Source organism: Amphiura filiformis, chromosome 16 (genome assembly GCF_039555335.1).
Source record: "Amphiura filiformis chromosome 16, Afil_fr2py, whole genome shotgun sequence".
Taxonomy (NCBI): domain Eukaryota; kingdom Metazoa; phylum Echinodermata; class Ophiuroidea; order Amphilepidida; family Amphiuridae; genus Amphiura; species Amphiura filiformis.
The window spans coordinates 45540597-45563619 of NC_092643.1; the positions used below are offsets into that span (position 1 = coordinate 45540597).

At 37.7% G+C, this 23023-nt stretch overlaps 1 protein-coding gene across 1 annotated transcript; it reads right to left on the minus strand.

Moving 5' to 3' along the window:
- Positions 1–4497: 4497 nt before the first annotated feature.
- LOC140136076 (protein rolling stone-like) lies at positions 4498–22591 on the minus strand. Its single transcript, XM_072157783.1, has 3 exons — positions 22211–22591; positions 11242–11497; positions 4498–9817 (listed from the first exon to the last, which is right to left on the minus strand). Exons 1-3 carry the CDS (start codon positions 22289–22291, stop codon positions 9201–9203), a joined length of 954 nt encoding a protein of 317 aa, XP_072013884.1. The 5' UTR covers positions 22292–22591; the 3' UTR covers positions 4498–9200.
- Between the last annotated feature and the right edge of the window lie 432 nt (positions 22592–23023).

The window sequence follows — 23023 nt, forward strand, 5'->3', positions numbered from 1 at the left end:
TTGATATTTTAGTAGCCTAAGGTTTGTATGAGGTAATAGTTATACAAGTGTATAACTCATTTTCATAAATACCTCCTCTGGCCTCCATGGACAAGATCATGTCACACATGGTGCTTCCTTGAATATATTGCTTGTGATTACCCTGGACTAAAGTAAATCCATGCAATCTAGGTTTTATTATAATTTTGTATAAGGGCTCATATTGAAATTCCCTTACACAGGAAGGTGTGCGCCATCCTGCAGCTTTCCTGTGCTAGCCTTCTTCTATTAAAATCCTGGGCAGGGTGTATCACTGATGCATACAATCCATCCGTTTTATGATCGAGCTTTCCTGAGGTGCACGCTTAGCGAGGGGAATCCTGCCTTCTTTCTGTGTGAAAACGTGGTAGGGGATTTCAATATCAGTCCCAGAACAACGCCAAATATGGATTAAAAGACCTTTGGCCTTGGATGTACAACAGCATGTTATGATCTAATGGGAAACTGTGCACATCAGCAAACACCATTTCTATCAAAAAGGCAACGTCTGATATAATTTGAAACCACATAAATTACTAGAGTTGGTTCTTCTCTTGGATTTGGACCAAGCTTTATATTATCGAATGTTGCGTTTTGAAATAAAACAAACCAGAAATTTATCACCCATTGTAAAAGATATGGCACATGTACCGAATACCTGTACATACATTGGCTGACCTTGTGGATTTCCTGGCCCAGCCATGCTAACCACATAAGGAGATTATACGATTAACCTAGTGCAGCTATTGTCATAGCAGGGTATTATTATGTAATACTCCTGATCCATATTTGGCGTTCTCTTGGACTGAATATGAGCCCTAAGAACTATGTTCATTCTGAGTTTTTGAAATGTTGTTGTAAGAAATGATCATTATAGTGACTTATATTTTAAGTGTAAATTGTTAAATATATGCAATAGTTACATCATGTAATAACAGAGCCCCATGACTGGCTCTCAAAAAGTCATGTACATTTTGTACCTTGGGCATTTTGTACTAGGAGCGAAAGTGGAGGCAAGTTTACCATGTGCCACTTCTAAAACCTAGTGAAGACACTGGATTCTATTATGTTTTTCATGAATTATATGATTGATTACGGTATTGGGCTATTCAGTTGAAATCCATACACCCCTATGGAAGACATGACCTTAATCTCCAACACAGGGGGTACATAGATTTCAAATGGAGTCACTCATTTAGCCCCATTTGAAATTCACACTCCCTGTGGAAGAATAGGTCATGCCTTCCACAGGGGGTGTGTGGATTTCAACTGGAATAACCCATTTCACCAGTCTGTAAATGAACATTATTACGGGTGTTTTATTGGTTTACTCTACAATAAAATATGGAGGAAACAGATAATTAGTGAGTTGTATTAATGTTGTGATTTTTAGCATGTATGAACAAGGTCTTAGCTAGGATTTGACAAGTGTCTGTTATTTTCACCAAAATATGACCCAGAAAACATAAACCAGGCCTAAGTACCTTCTGGGGGTTCAGTCAGTTTCAAATAGCTCTTGCTATAGCCTGGATTTATTGGCAAGCGTTGGATCGTGGCGATGAGAAGGACTCAAGGTCCCTTAGCATGACCGCCTCTTAAACCATGATGTCCTTCTCATCACCATGATCTGTTTACTTGATTTATTAGTCTGATTTTGAGTTCACAGAACTTATTCAAGCATTGTTTTTAAGAATTTAGCATCTGCCAGAGGCATCAATCATGCCAGACCCAGGAGCAAACTGCCCGTCCAAATTGACAGGTGTACAGCTGGCTGGCTTAGACACTGTGTATAAAGTGTGAATGTATCAATTACACCATGTTGGACCAGAATAATGTGTCTATATAATTGCAATATATTGTTGACATTACAAAGAAATTCAGCTTTAATATGTGATGCGATCAAGCAAAACAGTCGGAACTCAGAAATATTAAATTTTCAGTTTCTTATAGGATAGTATTAAAAAGCATTTACAAAGCTGCATTTTGCAGAAAACCCAGTTTAAATGGAACAATCAGTTCCAAAGATATAAGCAATTAAAGAGTTTCCAAAACAACAGGAAACAAAAAGAAATATTATCTGTTTGGCTGTATCTCAAAATCAGTATTTCCGAGTTCCGACTGATTTTGCTTGATCGCATCACATGTTATGCATGTCATTCATTTGACCAGTACAAATCACACAAAATCACATGCAATAGATTTCAACTACCCAATGGCTTTTATTGCAAATTATTATTCACACTGATTCCATTTATTTATTTATGGTACATGATATCCAAGAAACACAAAATGTTCTCAAAATGCTATAAATGCATTTGGTTTTATTCAAAATGTTTCAATAACATGTCTGGGTATATAAAGGTTATGAAATTTAAAATGTTGTCAAAACGTTTTTTTTTTTAAAATATTTTTGGGCAAACATATAATTTGCAAAATATTTTGTCAACACTTAAATAACACAACAGAATGTTTTGCAGCAAGTTCTCAAAAAATGTTATTTGAATGTTATTAAAATATTTATACCCTTAATATAACCCGAAATTGAAACATTTTCTGTTACACGTTTTGTGTTCGCTGGTAATAATATTAGAAAATAAATACTGAAAGGATTTAATATATTAGGAACAGGTTATAATGAAAGTTTTTAAATAACATGATTTTCATCAAATGTATTAAAATCACCTTGATCTTTGGGACGTGCTACACGTACTACAGCAATTGCAGAACTGAGGACCTTAAAAAAGCAATATACATGTACATTTATATTATATGTAAATAAAATTTATATGCAAGTATAATACAATGTTCTGTACAAACACACACTGGTTAACCATGATTAGAAAGACATTATTGCTAAAATAGTATAAAATCTTCACTTTCGTAAACCTATGGCTAAAGCGATGATTTCTCCGTGATAAGGAAAAATTCACAGAATTCGGGGTTAGCTCACGGGAATTTGAAAATGCCACAAAATAGTGAAAAACTGTGTATAATGTATAACTTTTGTGTTGATTTGCAAAATAAAACAAAGAAAAGTGATTATTTAGCAGTATAATCAACCATTAAGGTTAGCCGAGAGTTTTTCATGCGCTTGATTTCAGAGGCGTAAGTTCATAACAGAAACAGCCATGCAGAAAATGAACAAGCGTGCTGGGACGTAGGCCTACTTTACAATAGAATATTGATCCACGGTCAAGACATGAAACTTGGCTTAGCTCGTGCCCGGAGCTCGTGAGTCGGGGCGGGCGGGGTGTCATGAGGGGCGGCATGCCGGGTCGGATGCCGAGGGAGGGGCACAAGCCGTTTTCGGCAATTTTCATAAGGATTTTATAAATTTTAAATATAACATCAACAACAGTATCAAAAAGCAATTATTTGCAAATCGAATTTGGGAAGAATATTCAAAAAGACAGACTTAGCAGGCCTACAAATTTCTGAATTATATAAAGTGAAAAACAATCAATCACGATTCACTGCAGTCAGCGAATCAAACAAAAAAAACTAAAAAGAAAGGAGCAAGAAAGAATAAAAAAAAAAAAAAAAAGAGAAAGAAATAGAGAGAGAGAAAGAAAAAAACAACAAAGAAAGGAAGAAAGAGAGAAAGAAATTTAAAAAAATGAAAAAGAAAAGAGAAAGAAAAGAGGAAAGAAAGAAAGTAAAAATGAGAAAAGAGAAAAAAAAAAGGAAAGAAAATTCAGCCACACGGGGACTCGAACCCACAAAAATTGTTCATAACAGATTCCCAGTCCAACACCCTATCCACTCGACCATACATCAGCTTACGAAATTTCTTGTTCTCGAAGCGGATATGTAACTATTGATGCAATTACTTAATGATTACAATCAAGGCGTCCGCACAATGGCTCTTAGAATAAACACGCATGTCGGCGCTGAAATTTTGAACGAAGTGATGGAGGAAAAACCTCGTTTTTTGCAATACTAGCTTCAATTTGGAGTGAAAATCAAATGGGATAGCAATTGGCAGAATGTTGAGAAATAATGTAGGTATTCAGATGTCTAAATTAACGCCCGTTATCAAGATATCGATAATTTCACAAAACAGTTTTTTCTCAGACAAGATTCTCGAAAATGTTCCCCAAAAACGGGCTTTTTAAATTTAATCGGTACTGTATTTGGTTCTTCCCCATGGCAACATTATTTCTTTAATCGATTTGTAGTACAATACAAAAAAGGAGAAAACAATCACTCGGCGTGGTTTTATACGGAGCGAACATTTGAAAAAACTGCATGGAACGTGTTTTTGATCTTGTGAACATGGTGCGTAAAAATGATTTAAACGAAGGATTTTCAAACGGATTCTAAATTTTTTTATAAACACACACAAATAATGTAAAGATACATCCATGCACCAACATTTGACTCACTGCGATATTTGATTGCTGAGAAAACGCGGTTTTAGAGAACAACTTTATACGTCTTTTATACGTTTTTTATACGTTTCTTCGTGTAACCTTAAACAACCATTCTAGCATTAATTCTAAGCCTACGATGGCGATGTTGAGGAGATACTACAGTAAACGGTAACACAAAATACACTTTTAAAAACTTGTTTCACTTTTCAGTGCTTTATATTGGAAAACGGAAAATCACAGAAATTGTCCAATTTGTAACACAGATTTAAAATTGTGTACACGGAGAAATCATATCTTTACCTATGGCAGCAATATGGCTAATTAAATTATAAACACTGGCCTGAATGAGTGAATAGCCATGATAGTATTGATACTAGATACTTGTATTTTCCGCAGAGAACAGGGTGATATTCTGAAGGGTCATTTAGCCCAACTAACTACTTACATATTCTATGGAAATCAAGGACTTGGACTTGATCAGAAATTGCTGTTCTGAACATTTGTTTGTTTGTTTGTTTGTTTACCCAGGTTGGTCCGTGAGGGACACATGCTAATCCATGGGAACACCATGGACCGTTCCAAGCTCATACAAATGCACAAGCCTGGATAGCCAGTTTTGGCTAATAAATTGCATGCTGGCCTAGATAGCTTTGATAAACGAAGGAAGAAATGGAAGAAAATAGCTAGGAAAAAGAGAAAAGATAGAAGGCCACTCCCAAACACAATAATAATTGTACAATTTTACTCTTAGCCCTTTTTATTCCTTGTTTCTCCATAGTCAAAATGTTCAGAACAAAAACATTTATATGTCTACCCACTACAGTAAGTTACACATACAGACCTGAAAAAGATGCATTTTTTTTAATATGAGAAAACATTGTTTAAAGTATTAAAGCTTGTATATACATGTATTGCAAAGAATATTAACAAGATTAATTAATACAGTGAAACAGTATAACACTGCTACATTTGATATCTACAATCAGCTGCGTATACAGAACGTCATAAAATGGGGGGGCATATTTCTTAAAAGCGCTAAGAAAGGATCATGAAACATGAAAATGTATCATATTGAAGCTTAAATTGAACAAATTTGTGTGAAGCGCCCCTAAATTTGCTTTTTTTTTAAAACCTGAAATGATCAAATATGAAGATTAATTTGAAATTACATGCACACAGCTGTTTCATTTCTCCGTTTCTCCCATTTCTATTCTCTTTTTTTTTATACCCGGGGGCGCGCCCCGTTTAAAAATTGCTGTATACGATACGCTACTGTCTACAATAAGAAAGCAAAATACTTACTAGAAGAATAAAACTTTCTATCAATTTGGCAAGTTAAAACGTAAAACAAGGAGCATAAAAACAAGGCAGTTCTAGAACCACTAGATCTTGACTGATTTTCCAATCCCATGTATAATTGTGCGTAATGACTCATGCAAATATGCCATGGAAATAACTATGGCAATGTTGATCTAATACCCTTTGTTTTTATGAAACCAATAATGAAGGGTGATCGCAAATGACCCTGTTCACATACCCTCTATAGTTAAAAACTTTCACAATTGCTTTAAACATTGTAAGCCTCTTTCTAGATTAGTCACATTCAAAGCTCTGCCCATTCTGCATTTGATCACAATACCTCAATGTCCTTGATCAATTGTGAACGATGTTATAGGCAAAATATCTAATTCTCGATCATGATAACTTGGGTATGCACAGATATTTACATTGAGCATACTATGCAAAGACCACACGCTTACAGGGCAAACACAGCTTTTGAGAATTGACCAATCAGGTTTTTGAATACAGTCATCGCTAGGCAAGGTCAAGGTTCAGTACTAGTCATGTACATGTAGATCGTTTTATTCCACGAAAAGTACGCTCGCAAAGAAGGTATATCCTCTCATGATCAAGAATTAGATATTTTGCCTATAGATAGTAAACCAAAATTAACTGGCTAATCACTGTCAACTAAATTCTAAGTTCCCAGACTACAAGTTCCCAGACTACAAGTTCCCAGACTACATTTGTATGTTCGCGATTGAACCACAACCACATATGCAGTCTGGGCTGCAAGTTGAGCTCAAATGCCGGTGAAATTTCACACATATTACGAACTAACATATGAACTTACATACAGATCCATCAAACAGAGTACAAAGTTCTAAGAGAGAGTCAAAATATAGAAAGGCAAGAGAGGCATACATAGAGGATTTATGACAAATGGAAAACAGACGATACAAGGCAGTTTTCAGTTTAGCAGTACTAAAGTAAGTCATCTTAATAATACCGTTATTTCAATTATTTCTTTAAAATCATCACCGATCCCTGAGAAAATCTAAATTATTACTATAGTTTAAAACCTTGACAAAGGGACAGAGCACATATACCCATTTACAAAGGGCACAAAGTCAGTTGAGTGTAATTTGAACTTCATTTGTGTGTAAACAAGGTCGCAGCATTTTCGAACTCTACTTACAATGAAGACCCTGGGTCAAGCTTTTTTTAACTCGACTTCAAATCACGATTTTGCAGTGTAAACGAAAACACAGGTATAAGTCAAGTCCATAACGGTTATTGAAGCATATATTAAATCGGGCGAGCGTGTAAATGTTAAATTCACTTTGTTTTGAAGTCGTCAAGTCATCTACCTTTCTCTGCTTCTCTGAATCCGCTATGAATGGCTGCTTATTCTTTGAAAAACCAAGGGATCACATTTAAACCGATGATGTCGTCAGTTTGACATCTCGCATCTCCAGGAGATGATTAGCTTTAAAACCTTTAAAGTGATATTCTGTGATACTGGACAAAGACTACTTAAACATTTTGGATTTTTGCTTTTGAAACCAAGTGAAATTTAACTCACTACAATATTTCGTCCTATGCGTCGGAGGACTTCATCAGGTATGACTGATTGTATTGTATTGTAGTGAGTTAAATTTCACTTGGTTTCGAAAAGCCAAAAATCCAAAATGTTTATTGAACAAACCTGATAAATCTATTCAACGAAAGACTACTTAGTTATCATTGATTTTTATATATGTACAAGAAAAGGGGTTAGAATGAAATATTGATGTTATCTACAATGTACGTACCACCAGTCCAAGGTCATTTTGGTAAAAATGTTGCACTTGAGTCCCTTTTTCGTGGTACAGCAGCATTGCTTAAAAGAGTATTTTGTGATCCTAGCATCCACTTTTTGTGACATTTTCAGTAGATATCCACGAAAAAAACTTTTCCTGAAATTTCAGTTCATTCCGATTTGCGTTTACGAGATACGCATGCTTATGTGTACACTGCTCCATAAGCCACTGTGTTGTAATTTCAGTTTGGTGTGAATGTAATTCAAATTTGGCGATATTTTTGCTAAACAAGTTAATCTGCAAGAAATTTTATGTACATAAACATTATGTAGCCAGAGGTTTCCAGTGATATAAAAAACTTTTTTTGAGAAAAGTGGTTGTGGATCACGAAATGCCCCTTTATTATTTCAATGATTATGTAGATCAGCCTTCTGAGTGGTACAAATAAATCTGCATTTTGCACAGTTCCTTCAAAGTACCTGGATGACTACAATACCAAATATTTTTAATTGTATTCACAGATAATGTGTGCACATGCATTAATTAAACTGGTCGGCTTTACACTCGCAAATAATTCATTTTTATCCAGTCAGTCAATAAAAAAAATAATAATATTCAATAGCTTATTTTTGTCTGATACAAGAATATACTGCACTTGATGCAAAATATATGTAATTCTTGTGCAATATTTTCTTGCATCACACTCAAAGCCATTCAATATTACATGTATATTAGTGTTTCTATTATACATGTGGTTTACAACATCAAATAACCTTTTAGAGTGACCTTATATACCCCTATGGAAGACCACAATCTTAATCTTCCACACAGGGGATGTGGATTTCAAGTGGAGTCAGTCCGAGTCACCCATTCAGGCAACTCAATTTGAAATTCACCCTCCCTGTGTGGCAGATTATGTCATGTCCTCCATACACAGGGTGTGTGGATTTCAACTGGAATATAGCCCATTATGCCTATAGTTCAGCTATAATTAATTGTGAATATATTCCGGGCAAATCATAAATTAGTTGGTATTTAACTTTGGTAACATTGTCCTCATTTAGCTTGATTGGGGACAATAGTGGAGCCAAGGGCAAAAATAAGTGGGAGACAGGAGCCATTTGGCCCCCAGAAACTCTGAAATGGCCTCTGGTCCGTCTCAATTTTAGTAGACCAGCCTGACCAGGGGACACTTTTCTCATCAAACTGGTTCCCTGGATAGAGAACCAAAACATATCAAATTCAAAAAAACTAGTGCTTATTCAACTCATCCAGTACATTTTTATTGACCCCTTGGTGATGGGAAATGGCCCCTGGTTCCTAGTTAAAATTGTTGAATAAGGTGCCATTTTTACGTAAAAGTAGCCTGTGGTCCACCATTCCTTACATTCACCCCTGGTAGGTGGCCCTGGTTCATCCAAATCGGCCCCTGGTTCACTCCAAATCTTGGTGAACCTGGGGCCATTTTTTTGCCAAAGTGACCCCTGGTTCAAGCTCTCTTATTTTCACCCCTGAGTGGAGAACTACTAAAAAAATGCAGGACTAGCCATACAGAATTCACGTGGCTGCTGCTGACTTGGTAAGTAGCCTTAAATAACATAGTTAGTATTATATTTTACACTTTAAAAATAATATAATAAATCTGTCAATATAAATAATACAATACCGGTACTACTGTTAAAAATGGTCCAATAAAAATGATTTGGTCATTAATTAAGATTTAAATTCATACTTCCTGATTTTCACTGCTTTTTACTGCCGAGTTTAACATCAAAACTTCCTCCTCAACCTCTTCTTTTTCAGCACCTTTCTGCTGTGACGCTGTCACTGGCGCATCCCCAGGAATATTCCCATTCTGCTCTTCGCTTCCATGTAAGTACGCATCACTGGCTAGCGGAATAGCACTATACATAAAACGCCTTGCAACATACACCCTGCATTTATACAATACCCAGAGAAACAACTGGCACCCAAAAATAGCCAGAACAACAACTACCATAGCTTTGATTGTCATTCTTGGTTTGGCCCAATCAAGGATGTTGGGGTAGATCTCGCTACTTCCTGTAAAGGGACTCTCACCATTAGCTGCATAAAAGATCAAAGTAAAGGTCACATAAATACCGCCGTAAATCCACACGTAGATCACGTGCTGTATGCGGACTGGTATCGGTGTCAGAAGGACTTCAACGATTCCAAGGATAGACGGAAACGTATGGCATGTGAGGTCAAATATGATTGGTAAAGGCATACGAAGGAAGGACCAATAGACGACGGTGACGATAATGCTGAAATTCATGTAGATGTTCATTAGACACCATTGTACCCTGTGTCTCCATGAGAGCTCTGTAGAAAGGAGAATTCAGTAAAAATACAATTTAGTATCTAGATATAGTTAAAAGGGCATTTCGTGTTCCACAGCCTTATCCCCCCACTTTTCTCAAAAAAAGTTAAGATTTTTATATCACTGGAAACCTCTGGCTACATAATGTTTATATACAAAAACTTTCTTGCAGATTAATTCGTTTAGCAAAGATATCGTGAAATTACAACACATTGTCTATGGAGCAGTGCAATACACATAATCGTGCACAACTCGCAAACGCATATTTCAGAATTAACTGAAATTTTGGAAATAAGCTTTTTTCGTGGATATCTACTGAAAAATGTCATAAAAAGAGGATGCTAGGATCACAAAATACTCCTTTAATATGCAAGACCAACTATGAGTATTCCAATTCTGACAGGGGTCAAAACTTCTCAGGGGGGATCTGCCCCTGGCTATACCACTGTTCAGCTCCTAAAACATTGAGGCAGTTTCTAAAATAAGGGGGACATATTCACACACTTGCACATTTATACTGGAAAAGTCAGTTCCTGACTGAAAATACACTCTTTACAGTTGGGATAAGTCTAACTGGAAGTAAGGATCAACAATTATCATTCTGGTGATTCAGATGATGCCTATCAACCATTACATGATATCTGGTGAAACCGACAAGAGTGAGTAAAAGTTTCAGTTTTGTTCAAAAGAAATCTTGTCTTATTGATTTGTCATTGCCACAATTTATTTTAGGTGAGAAATTTACTTTCAAAATAAATGTATACCGTATTCGTTCCAATAAGTGCCAACGCCGCCCATGCTCCAATAAGCGCCCACCCAGGGTATTTTCATTTGCTAAAGGGTACCATTAATGTTAATGTGACAGATAGATGTTGATACAGTGAAATAGCTGCAGGACTACAAGTCCTGCGTAAACTTGCAATACATTTTCTGCATCAGAAAAGCTACTAGAACGTCTCAGGACCTATAACATACGGAAATTTGTCTCAATTATAAACGTGTTACGCCCCTTAAGAAAAAATTTGGTAAACGAGGTAAAAAATAAGCGCCTACCCGAAATGACAAAAGTTGTTAAGCGCCACTGGCGCTTATTGAAATGAATACGGTACTACATTGTACATACATGTAGTAGCAAAAAGGGATTTTAGGCGCTAGCGTCCCAAAAGCAACCTTTTTTCAAATTTTTTTATGTTTTTTCAATTTTTGGCGCCCTTTTTCTTTACTAATTGCGTTTTGCAGCCCTTCGCTTTTTTTCCGCCCTGTTTTTGCCGCCTTCTTCTTCCACCGCCCCTTCGCTTTTTTGCCGCCCTCTACTTTGACCCGGGGCTGGCGCCCAAAGCCCCCCAAAATATGTGCATGCTTTCCCCCTGCTAGTTACGCCACAGATACACTACATTGTATTATGTAGAAAAATTGTAATATTTACCTACAGCAGGCAAGCTTTCTCTGTCTGAATAATGATAATACCTGCCATGTTTCCTATCTAGAAACAGATTCACAGTGGCCAGTAGAAAGTAAACAGTTACTAATATACACGTCCAATCTGTCACAAAGACGAGAGCGGTTGCAGCACTCATTGGGTCGGTAGCTAGTAAGAATATGAAGGTACTAGACATGGCAATTGTGTAATAGACTGCAGCTACAATGCGGCATATGGCCCATATCACCCATGGAAATCTCCACTGTGGAAATGAACAAAATATATTGATTGCAGCGATAATGGTTAGGTAAGGTGGTTCATAAGGGCTGTGCAATAATCATGTGTAACCCGGGATGGTCAATTCTAAAAAAAATATGATCTGCCAAAAATCACTTTGGCCTTGCCAAAAATCTTTGTCCCCTTTTGACATACCAAAAAACTTTTGCCCCCCAACACCCATACAAGATTCTTGCACAGCGAACAGGATATTTGCACATTTGAACATGTTCTTAACATTTTCCTATCAAGGCAAGCAATTTTTGGTACACAATCATTGACGTCTTTAGATATAAAACACAGGGTCTTAGCTAGCCACCCGTCTGGCCGTCATTTTAGACGGCCAGTTTGCTCATGAAAACAATACGGAAACGCTTACATATGCACATTTTTCTGCTCATTACGCTTGCGACATATACATCTAGACCATAATAAGGTTTGCAAAGGATCCAAAAAATTTGGCATGTGCAAAGTGGGGAGGCAAAGATTTTTTTGGCAGACCGAGGGGGTGTAATTTTTTGCAGGCCGGCGGAGGGGGGGGCAAGCAATTTTGGCATGTCATACATGTGGGAATTTACCCCCTCCCCGGTTACGTAATTATTGCACAGTCCCTAACAGAAGGGTGACATGATAATATAATATTAATACAAAAATACACTAAAATAGTGGATTTAAAAGAAATGTTTGAGAGTTCCTATGTTAAAGGGGCATTTCGTGATCCACAGCCTCATCCCCCCACTTTTCCCAAAAAAAGTTGAGATTTTTACACCACTGGATACCTCTGGCTATATAATGTTTATGTACCAAATATTTCTTGCAGATTAATTCATTTAGCAAAAATATCACCAAATTTGAATTTCGTTCTGGTGCACCAGAACGAAATTACAACACATTGTCTATGGAGCGGTGTACATGTAATACACATAATCATGCATAACTCATAACGCAAAATCGGAATCAACTGAAATTTTGGAAATAAGCTTTTTTCGTGGATATCTACTGAAAATGTCATAAAAAGAGGATGCTAGGATCACGAAATCCTCCTTTAAGGGGAGTAATTTGAGACCAGATTTGATGAAAAAGGCCGCTTATTTAATTTTGATCTGTGTATGAAATGTTTGACATTTGACCTGTATAACCTAAATAACTCCTGAACTAAGCACCATAGTATATGGTCATTTTCACGGTAAAGGGTGTAACTTTGGATTTTTAACATTTTAATCCACAGTGTTCTAATAAAGCCACAGAATTCCATGATTTTTGGCCACATAAGTCATCTAGTTAGCAGCTACCTTGGGTAGCATAATCAGCTTTGGGAGTTACTGCGTTCAGTTTTAGCAGGCTTAAATGTACTTAATATTGCCATTTTGAAAAACTATAAAAACAGTAACATTTTTGTAAAACCCTGTGTTTTCTTCAGTTAGTTCATGGATAATTTTTCTTATCCTGAAAGTACAGTCATATGTTCAGTAAACACTGCCACATTAGATTTAATTGTGAACAGCCCTGTATTTTTGATAACCGGACTTCGATATTTGTCGTTTCGGAGGCTTCATTTTCCGTTAACAATTGTTAACAAACTTTGTGGGTGTAGCTTTGGTTCATAATTCTTGGTTATTTCTTCACTTCTTCTTGATTCATAACAGTTGTTATCTTAACTTGAAATGGGTAACAAAAATTAGTCGATTTGCAAGCTTTTAAAATTTTTTATAAAATCTTGACTTCAAAGAGCCGTTTTTCCGTTAACTTTTTTTTTGTCTTCGAAACAAACTGTTCAGCAAGCTTGTGCAAATATAAATAAAAGAGCTCATCCAATCTATTTATCAAAATGTAGCAAAGTAGATCCTCAAGTCACATGTTTTTAAATCGTGGAGATATATATCACCGTTTGAAAATGGGACCCAATACAAACTTTCCGTTAACAATTGAAGCCTCCGAAACAAATGAAGTCTCCGAAACAACAATAAGATTAATTATCATCTATGCATATCTAAATTGGTGTGTTTCATACTGATATCTGCATTGTAATTATTACTTGATATGTGCAGAATGTCATAAATTAAAAAAAAATTTGACATTATGGTTTTATGTTTGAAAAATATACTGATACCCCAAAAAGCCTGTTTCGGAGGCTTCACATGCAAAAAACACCATACTTAACAAATGGGTGAAAAAATTTTCATGTGATAAATCTACAATATCTGCCGCATAGAATCATTGATTCAATACACACAAGAAAATAACAGCTTAGATGATCCCAACACTGTTGTTTTCAAAAAAACTACTTCTGCAATGTTTAACTATTGTTAACATGAAGCCTCCGAAACAAAAAAAATGACTTGCTGGGATAATTTAATTTTTGCCACAACTGAAATTCAATACTTAGAAGCAAAGCATGAAAATTGGTAATTGTGATATTTTTTACCTATTTCTTTATGTCAACTTGTAGTAGTTAGCCAAATATTTTACTTTTATGATCACCTGTGTTGTTAACTGAAGCCTCCGAAACACAAATCGCTTGAATTGCCAATTCTAAAAATAACTCCAATTTCTGTGAAACTTGGCTGGGAGGTTCCTTTCATCAAGTAGTATTTGTACATGTACATGAAGTTAGACATTCAAATTATTTTAGGAACCCAATTAAAACTTAAAAAATATGTTTAAGGTTGGGAAATTTCCATTGTAAATGACGCTTGATGTTAAAAATTTTCAAAACTGCAATTACAAACATAGCAAAACATGGTATAAAATTTAACTTATATCTGTTGACTTACTTTGGAATGGGATTTCACATGTATTCCAGCTTTCATGTCATAATTTTCTGAGGTTATGTACAATACATTTTTTCTTAGATTTTAACCAAAATGTTATGGAAATGTCAAATTTTTTATTAGAAATCAAAAGGTTTAAGCCTTGAAACATTATTTTACTGGAATTTAAGTTGCTTCTACAATGTATGCATGATTTCAGTAAACAGAAACATATTTAAGTGGTTTGAAATTTTGACCCTAAAAATCAAAAGTTACACCCTTTACTGTGAAAATGACCATGACAATTCACTTTTTTATTCCCTGTGATGAGAAGAACAATTTGAGATATATTATAATATGATGGAACGTTTTTAAGTTTTGGACCTACTGTGATCTTCGACACCTCAGGTGGGCCCGGGCAGGATCCACAGGGAACCACAGGGAAGCAAAGAATAAACGGAACCAATCAAATTTTTATCATTTCAGTTTTAAAGGAGTATTTCGTGATCCTAGCATCCTCTTTTTATGACATATTTCAGATATCCACTAAAAAGCTTATTCACAAAATTTCAGTTGATTCCGATAAATTGTGCGTTCTGTAAACGGGGGTGACTGTGAACACTAGGGTGACTTTGAACACTAGGGTGACTTTGAACACTGGGGTGACTTTGAACACTAGGGTGACTTTGAACACTAGGGTGACTTTGAACACTAGGGTGACTTTGAACACTGGGGTGACTTAAGACACGCATGGGAAATTAGGGTTGCTCGATTTAAATCACATGGACTTTTTTTCAAAAAAATCATTGAATTAAATTTACATCAAAAAAGCATTTGATTTTATCAAGCAACCCTGTCCTAGATGCGTGTTCAAAGTCACCCCAGATTGTCCAAAGTCACCCTGGTTTAAGTTTGCGAATGATTTATATGTGCATTGCACTGCTCCATAGACAATTGATGTATTATAAATTTTGTTCTGGTGTACATAAACTAACTACCAGAACATAATTCAGATTTCACAATATTTTTGCTAAACAAATTAATCTGCCAGAAATTTTTTGTAACGTTATGTAGCCAGAGCACTGAGCAGGTTTCCAGTGGTATAAAAATCTCAACTTTTTTAAAGAGAAGTGGGGGGGGGATGATGCACTGGATCACGAAATGCCCTTACATGTAAGAATGACAAAATACATTACGGTAGTTGACTATGTAGGAAAATAAAATCCCAAACCCTTACTCAAGTCAAGGGCTAGTTCACAACACAAACTTTAAAACCGGGCAAACAAATGTGCCATTTTATATCGGTATGACATTTTCGTTATTGATGCTGCCTTATAAAGTTTGTAAAGTGCTGTCGGTGACATGACAGCTTAAAGCCATAATGTGTGATTTGCTTCACAGCGATGCCCTCAATTTTACTCGGATTTCTACTTTTTGCATAATTATAATGCCCAGTGGTATACTAAAATACCATGTAAAAGACTAAGTCTGAAGTGCTTTAATAACAGTAAAATATAACTTTTTGTATTAAAACCGGGTCGACCGGTTTTATTCAGAGTTCAACGATCGAGTACTTGCTAACATGTTCCGTGGGTGTCAGCTTGTGTGTACACACGTCGAGCGCGGTACTCCATGCAGTTACATGTAATATGATCGGCGAGCGTAGTACACACATTGTAGGCATTGGAATGAAGCGCAGTTTTCTTCGTTTAACCTCATTTGTTTGGCTCGAAATTAAAAGGGGATGATGTGATCAGTGAAAACAAACATTTAAATACGAATCTATTCTTTATGCAAATCACATTGCTTTAAGTCAGATTTTAACAAAAGGAACCATGATATGGTATAGGTTCCCTGTACTACTTCAGGTCTGTTGGATATCGTAAATATTATGCACTTACTATTTCTGGTGAACGGCGAATCAGTCAATCAGTCCTAAGTAGTCTTGGGCGGTATATAATATTCGTAATACATCACATCTCCTTCCTCCTTATCTTTCCAAAAGCGATGAATACAACTGCGTAAAACTTCTTAATGTCTTTTAAACATGAAAAAAAGCGTGCATAACTCCAAACAGTTGAACTTTTAACGTGCATAACTCCAAACAGTTGAACTTTTTAAAAGCGTATATACATAATTCTTCTGTGACATTGTTACAGCTCTTGAATTAGTCTCCATGGAGGCCGTGCATTCCTCTGCGAGCGACGTGGCACCGATGATGGACTTGGCCGTGCATTTCTTTGCGCTGCTGCTTCCGGAACAGTTCCGCGAGATACTATCGCTAGACTTGGAATATTTACATCTACCGGTGTCTTGTCACTAGTGCTTTCACTTGGGGACGGAAGATTTGGACTTGTTTCTCTGACAGTCCATTCACTTGGAGCTGATCCTTGAAATGGCGTTATTGGCAAATCACTCTCTGTAGCTGGTAGCAAATTGCTTTGAGTAGTTTGTCGTGATGGCATCACCTCTCCACGCCGTAAGTGATCTACATGTCGTTTCCATACTCTTCCATCCGTAAAGCGTCACAATGTACGACTTAGGCGATGTACGCTCTGCCACGCTACCAGGCCACCAAGTTTCCTCTTTGCGAAGATCTTTGACCACAACAGAATCTCCAGTGAAGAACTCTCTGTATTTGGTACCGGCGTCATGTGCTGATTTCTGTGCACTCTGCTTATTTGTCACTGCATCTTGTAAATTGGGCCGTACTAATGACAAGCGTGTGCGAATCTCTCTGCCCAGAAATAAACTGGCTGGTGTGCTACCAGTGGTTGCATGCTTTGTCGCTCTGTAGATCATCAAGAAGTTATCTAGCCTTTGTTGCAAACTTTGGTTACTATCCTTAGATGAACTTAGACTCCTCTTGAAAGACTGCACCATACGCTCTGCAGCACCATTACTTGACGGCTGATATGGCGCTACTCTAACACTCTTCACACCATGAACTTTCAGAAAATGCTGAAACTCCTCACTTGAACTGTGGACCATTGTCACTGACTATTTGTAGCGGAAATCCATATCTGCTGAACAAATCTTTAAGCACTTTAATCGTTGAGCTTGCTGATGTGTTGTTTTTCATCAGGATGATTTCTGGCCACTTTGAATAGGCGTCTATGATAACCAAGAAATGACGACCATCTTTCTCGGCATAGTCAATATGCACTCGTTGCCATGGAGATCCGGGCCACATCCAAGGTGTCAATGGGGCGGAGCTGGTCTATTCTTCGTTTGCTGACAACTTGTACATTGTCGAACCGTTTGTTCAATTTCCTGATCCATGTTAGGCCACCATACGTAACTACGCGCCATTTCTTTCATTCTGACCATTCCTGGGTGTGCAACATGTAACTCCTCCAGGATATCTTTCTGATATTTCACAGGAGCGATTACCCTCAATCCCCACAGAATACAGTCCTGTTAGGCCGATAACTTCGTATCTCGCGGTGGAAATATGGTTTGTATCGTAAATCTTCAACTTCTGCTGGCCAACCGGTTCTGGTAAATTCAATACCCTAGACAATACTGGATCTGTTTGTGTTGCCTGTTTAATCAGCTTACTAGTGATGGGCAAACTGTCCAATAACTTATCCTCCACCTTGAAGATAGCGCCGGTCTCTTCATCCACAAAAGGCAAAGGTAGGCGTGATAATGCATCGGCTAATGCATTCTGCTTAGATGGAATGAACTTGAGCTCATAGTTGCATGCTGATAGAGTGATTGCCCATCTCTGTAGACGTTGTGCAGCAAGCGTTGGTATGGCAGTCTTCGGTCCTAATATCCGTTCCAAAGGCTTGTGATCCGTCAAGATTGTGAAGAATCTTCCATACAGATACTTGTGGAACCGCTTCAATCCAAACATCATTGCCAGTGCTTCCTTATCCAGCTGTGCATAACCTTTCTCGTGCTTGTTGAGGCTTCTTGATGCATACATGTAAGCAATTGTTCGTCGTGAACCGTCGTCAAATACATGCATAATTACTGCACCTAGACCGTATGGTGAAGCATCTGCTGCTAGTTCCAATGGTAACTTGGTATCGTAATGTACAAGTAACTTATCTGATGAGAGCGTTTCTTTCACTGTGTTGAATGCCGTTGTACAAGCTTCTGTCCACTCCCACGGTTTGTTGCCAAGTAGCTCATTCAGTGGATAAACTACAGTCGATAGATGAGGAACAAACTGCGCTTGAAATTCACCATGCCTAAGAACGATCTTAGCTCTGTTATATTCTGCGGTACTGGTGCCTCCTTGATGGCTTTGATCTTCTCATCAGTCGCTTGAATGCCTTTCGCAGATATCCTCCTACCCATGTACTCTACTCTGTCTCCCATGAACACACACTTCTCGGTTTGACTCATGAGACCGTGCTTCTGAAATCGCTGGAACACTTTTTCCACGTTCGCTATGAAGATGTTCTGTGTCGTCTTTGCCAGACACTAGCACATCATCCATTATGGCACAGGTGTAATCAAGATCTGCAAGCACTTGCTCAATGAAGCGTTGCCAAATCGCTGGACTTGAAGAAATTCCAAGCGGTAATCGTGTGTGTAGCGAAATAGGCCTCTCTGCGTATTTATCGTAACAAGTTCTTGTGATTTGTCATCCAATAACATTTGCTGATATGCACACTTCAGATCAATCTTGGAGAACTTCTGACCTCCTGCCATCTTGCTGAAAACCTCCTCAGGTGTTGGCATTGGAAATTCATCGGTGTGGATGGATTTGTTGACTGAAACCTTGTACTATAGTCTCCGCACAATCGCACATTTCCGTCAGCCTTCGGTACACAAACTAGTGGTGTAGCCCATTCGCTGAAATCTACCGGAAAAATAATGCCTTAAATCTTGCATTCGTTGTAACTCTTTGTCAACAGCTGGACGTAGTGCAAAAGGTACAAGCGAGCCTTGTGAAAAATAGGAACTGCATTCTCCTTGGCGTGAAGCGTCGCCTTCACTCCGTTCACCGTGCCTAGACCCGACTGAAATATCTCACTGTACTTTCCTTTCAACTTGTCCATTGATGAATGACTGATGCTGTATAGTCCTGCTTCTGGAAACAAACTTGGCCAATCAAGTCTGATGACTGCCAACCAATCTCTACCAAACAATGGGGGTGCATATCTGTCAGCATATACGACTACGAGGGCTAACGACTGTGCTGTCTGACCATCATATTTAACATCAACTACAATCTGTCCTGCAAGATTCAGCGGTGTGCCAGAATATGCATGTAAAGGACGTTCTACTGGCCCCAATTGCTAATGTTTGATTTGTTTTTCATTGACTTTGTTGCTTATCATTGATGATGATGCTCCAGTATCTACCTCCATATTCAACGGTATACCTTGAGCGTTAACTTGAACCATCACTGCGGTTTGGAGTAATGAATTCCATCTCCATCTTGCACATCGTCATCACCTTCAATCATAAAAGTAGAATCCCCTAAGCAGTGTTCGATTTACCACCTGCATACCTGCACCAGTGCATGTAACATTCCCTCTGTGCATGCAGTTTTTCACTCCCTGCCTGCACGCGTGCATGTACGATTTTAGCGCTAGCGATATGACAAGGCAATATACAAAAGTAAACAAGCAGTCAGTCCGATTTGGAAAAACCCAATCTATTTTTAGCGCAATATCCTGACTTCATTAGAAGGGCTGGCGCAAATCGCGCAATTGACAATTCCCGATACCCCTATCACGTGAGAACTGTCACTTTTTTTCATTGACTTCCCTAGTCTCCTACACAGCCAGTTTGCGTCGGTCTGATACTAGTACTTGTCGATCCTAACGAACATTCGAGATAGCCACATACAGTCTGGTCCGAGACTATGACTTCCCTTAGAGGGCTAGCGTAATGTGGCGTCATCCACCAATTCCCGATACCCTCGCACATGTAGAAACTGTCATTTTCATTTCATTGAAAAAAAAGAACCGAATTTAAACCGTGGGAAATATTTGTTTACGTACGGAAAATAATCATAATAATGTCCAGCAAAAAAGGAAATAGCTCAAAAACACTTGCATCATTCTGGAAATCGTGCACCTCGTCGGCGACTAGTTCTAGAGCAGATGAAGCCACAGCATCCAGTGTTTTGGCTAAGAAATCGGCGAGTGATCGGCATAAAAATGACAATGACAGTGGAGCCGGGAATATTATTACAAGCTTAACTGACAATGATCGTGATTCAATGTGATTTTATGTTTGCTTTAATTTTGGTGCATGCACACTTTTTGCTGTGCATGTAGAAATTTTGGGCTACATGCACCAGTGCAGGTAGGAAAAAATTTGTAAATCGGACACTGCCCCTAAGGTACCATAATATTCATCATCGTCACGATCTTCATCTTCATCAACATAATTACTTGTTGGTTGCTTCCTCCTTCTCGGAGCTTTACATTCTGATTTCAAATGACCCATTTCGTTGCAATTGTAGCAAGTGTACGTCTTGAATTTGCATTGATCTCTCGTATGATTATTCAATCCACATCTATCACAGCGCTTACGGTCATGACGGTTACCACTCATGTTTGGTTTACTCTGCCATGTCTGCTGTTGTTGATCACGTTTCTTGTATCTATTATTATGATATTGGTTTCCCTTACCAATTTTGTTGACTGAACCCTGTCCCGGGCACTCATATCTCGTACATCCTTCAGTGCTGCCTCTTCCGCCAGAGCCATGTCAACCGCTTCTTTAAATGTGTAATTACGGGATAGTAGCTTCCGTTGTGTATTCTCTGATTGCAAACCACAAATAAATCTGTCTAAGTAAATTTTGTTCTAGCTGATCCCCACAAATTCGCAAAAGCGCTGCCATCTTCTTCAACTGCGTAGAATAATCAGTGATTGACTGACCACTTGCCTGTTTGGTCGGATGAAATCGAAATCTCTCAGCCACAACTAACCTCTGTGGTCTGTAATGATTTTTCATCATGTCTGTAAGTTGCTTGTAAGTCTTACCACTTGGTTGCTGCGGGTAACTCAGATCCCGTAAAGTTTGGTACACATCTGTACCCACACTGGAGAGAAGGATTGCTCTTCTTTTATTTGCATTTTCATCATTGTCTTCAATGTCCATCGCAATGAAATATTGTTGTAATTGATCCAAGTAACACTCCACATCGCCGTCTTGTGCATCAAACTCATGAAAAATAGGTGTTTGTTTTGCCATCGTGACAAGAGAAACAAGTAACCGTATTCCGTATAGTTAAGTAAAATTCGTCAGTGTTCAAATACTACTACAATCGTATTCCGTAAAGTTAAGTAAAATTCGTCAGTGTTCAAATACTACTACAATCGTATCCGTAAAGTTCGTAAAATTCGTCAGTGTTCAAATACTACCGCGATACCGCCGCGGTTGCAAAATGTCGTCTGCTCAAGAAATGCAAAAGGTAAGCTTACCGCGAAACTCGAATGGTTCAAAATCCGTCTTATCCTTGATCACAAAAGTTCCACTGGTGTTTGTTATTGTCTATAACACTTAAGCTTCCTCCCAATACCAAAATTCCTTCGCAAAAGTCTTTTAAAACGGTTTTATCTAAATCGCCAATGTTGGATATCGTAAATATTATGCACTTACTATTTCTGGTGAGCGGCGAATCAGTCAATCAGTCCTAAGTAGTCTTGGGCGGTATATAATATTCGGTAATACATCACAAGGTCTTTAATTTGATGTAAAATTATGTGGTTTGATGATAAATTTGAATTTGCCTTTTAATTTTCTACATGTACTTGTTTGATGAAAAAAATGTTGAAAATAAAAATTTCATTCAAAGCATAATGGCAGGTTGATACAAGTCAGAAACTTTCATCCCCATATGGCCTTAGCCCAAAACACATTACAAGAAAAACATTACAAAAATTATCACTACTGTACTTCGATCCAATACTTACTAGTCCTAAAACATTTCCCTCATCATTCATGACTCGACTAGATCCTTTTCTTACCTGTGTACGGCTAAATACACCAGCATCGTCTGTACCAAGTCCAAAGCTACGGACTAACAACCGAATTCGTTCCCAGCTCATGTTGCAATTTATTTCCTGGTTTCCTAGACGGGTTTAATCTATTGGGTTTAAACAAGTTTTTGCATGAATGACCTTGGATTTTTTTTTGCTTGGCTGGCTTGGTAAGCTTTACCAACTTTGCCAATTTTCCGTATTGTGCCCAAGAAAATTATGGGACATTTGTGATCCTCCGTCTAAAATAAACTTTGGAAGTAATACTAGTACAACCGATCGCAATATCTAACTAAGCTAACTAAAACATTTAAAGTCTAAAATACATAGTCCAATTTGTCCATTTCTTCGCAAAACTATTTTATCGTGCTAATTACTACTAATTACAGCTCGTCGTATCGTACGCCCTCATGAGGCGAGCAAACTGTTGTAAAAGAAAATGAAAGTGAACGAACGAGGTCATCCCAGATACGGTAAAACTTCACTATTCCAAACAACGGGTCCAACATTATGTTTTACATTCATTCAGTGGTTCTTTCTTAGTTCTCGTAGTGATCATAAGGAAACCTTGTTCAATGATGTTTCTAAGAATATTTTATCCGATTGGTCACATTCCACTAGTGAAATGATATTTAGTAGGCCTATGATTAAAGTTTTGAATAATGTAGGGCCTACCCCGGTATGTTTTTAAAGGGCATTTCGTGATCCACAGCCTCATCCCCCACTTTTCCCAAAAAAAGTTGAGATTTTTACACCACTGGATACCTCTGGCTACATAATGTTTATGTACCAAATATTTCT

Bases quoted from the DNA above. Each gene is read 5' to 3' on its own strand.
- LOC140136076 (XM_072157783.1), bottom strand. From the start codon at position 22,291: ATGAGCTGGGAACGAATTCGGTTGTTAGTCCGTAGCTTTGGACTTGGT. The intron at 11,498-22,210 runs GTAAGAAAAGGA...TCATTTCCACAG, and splicing joins GTGTATTTAGCCGTACACAG to TGGAGATTTCCATGGGTGAT. The intron at 9,818-11,241 runs GTAAATATTACA...TCCTTTCTACAG, and splicing joins AGAAAGCTTGCCTGCTGTAG to AGCTCTCATGGAGACACAGG.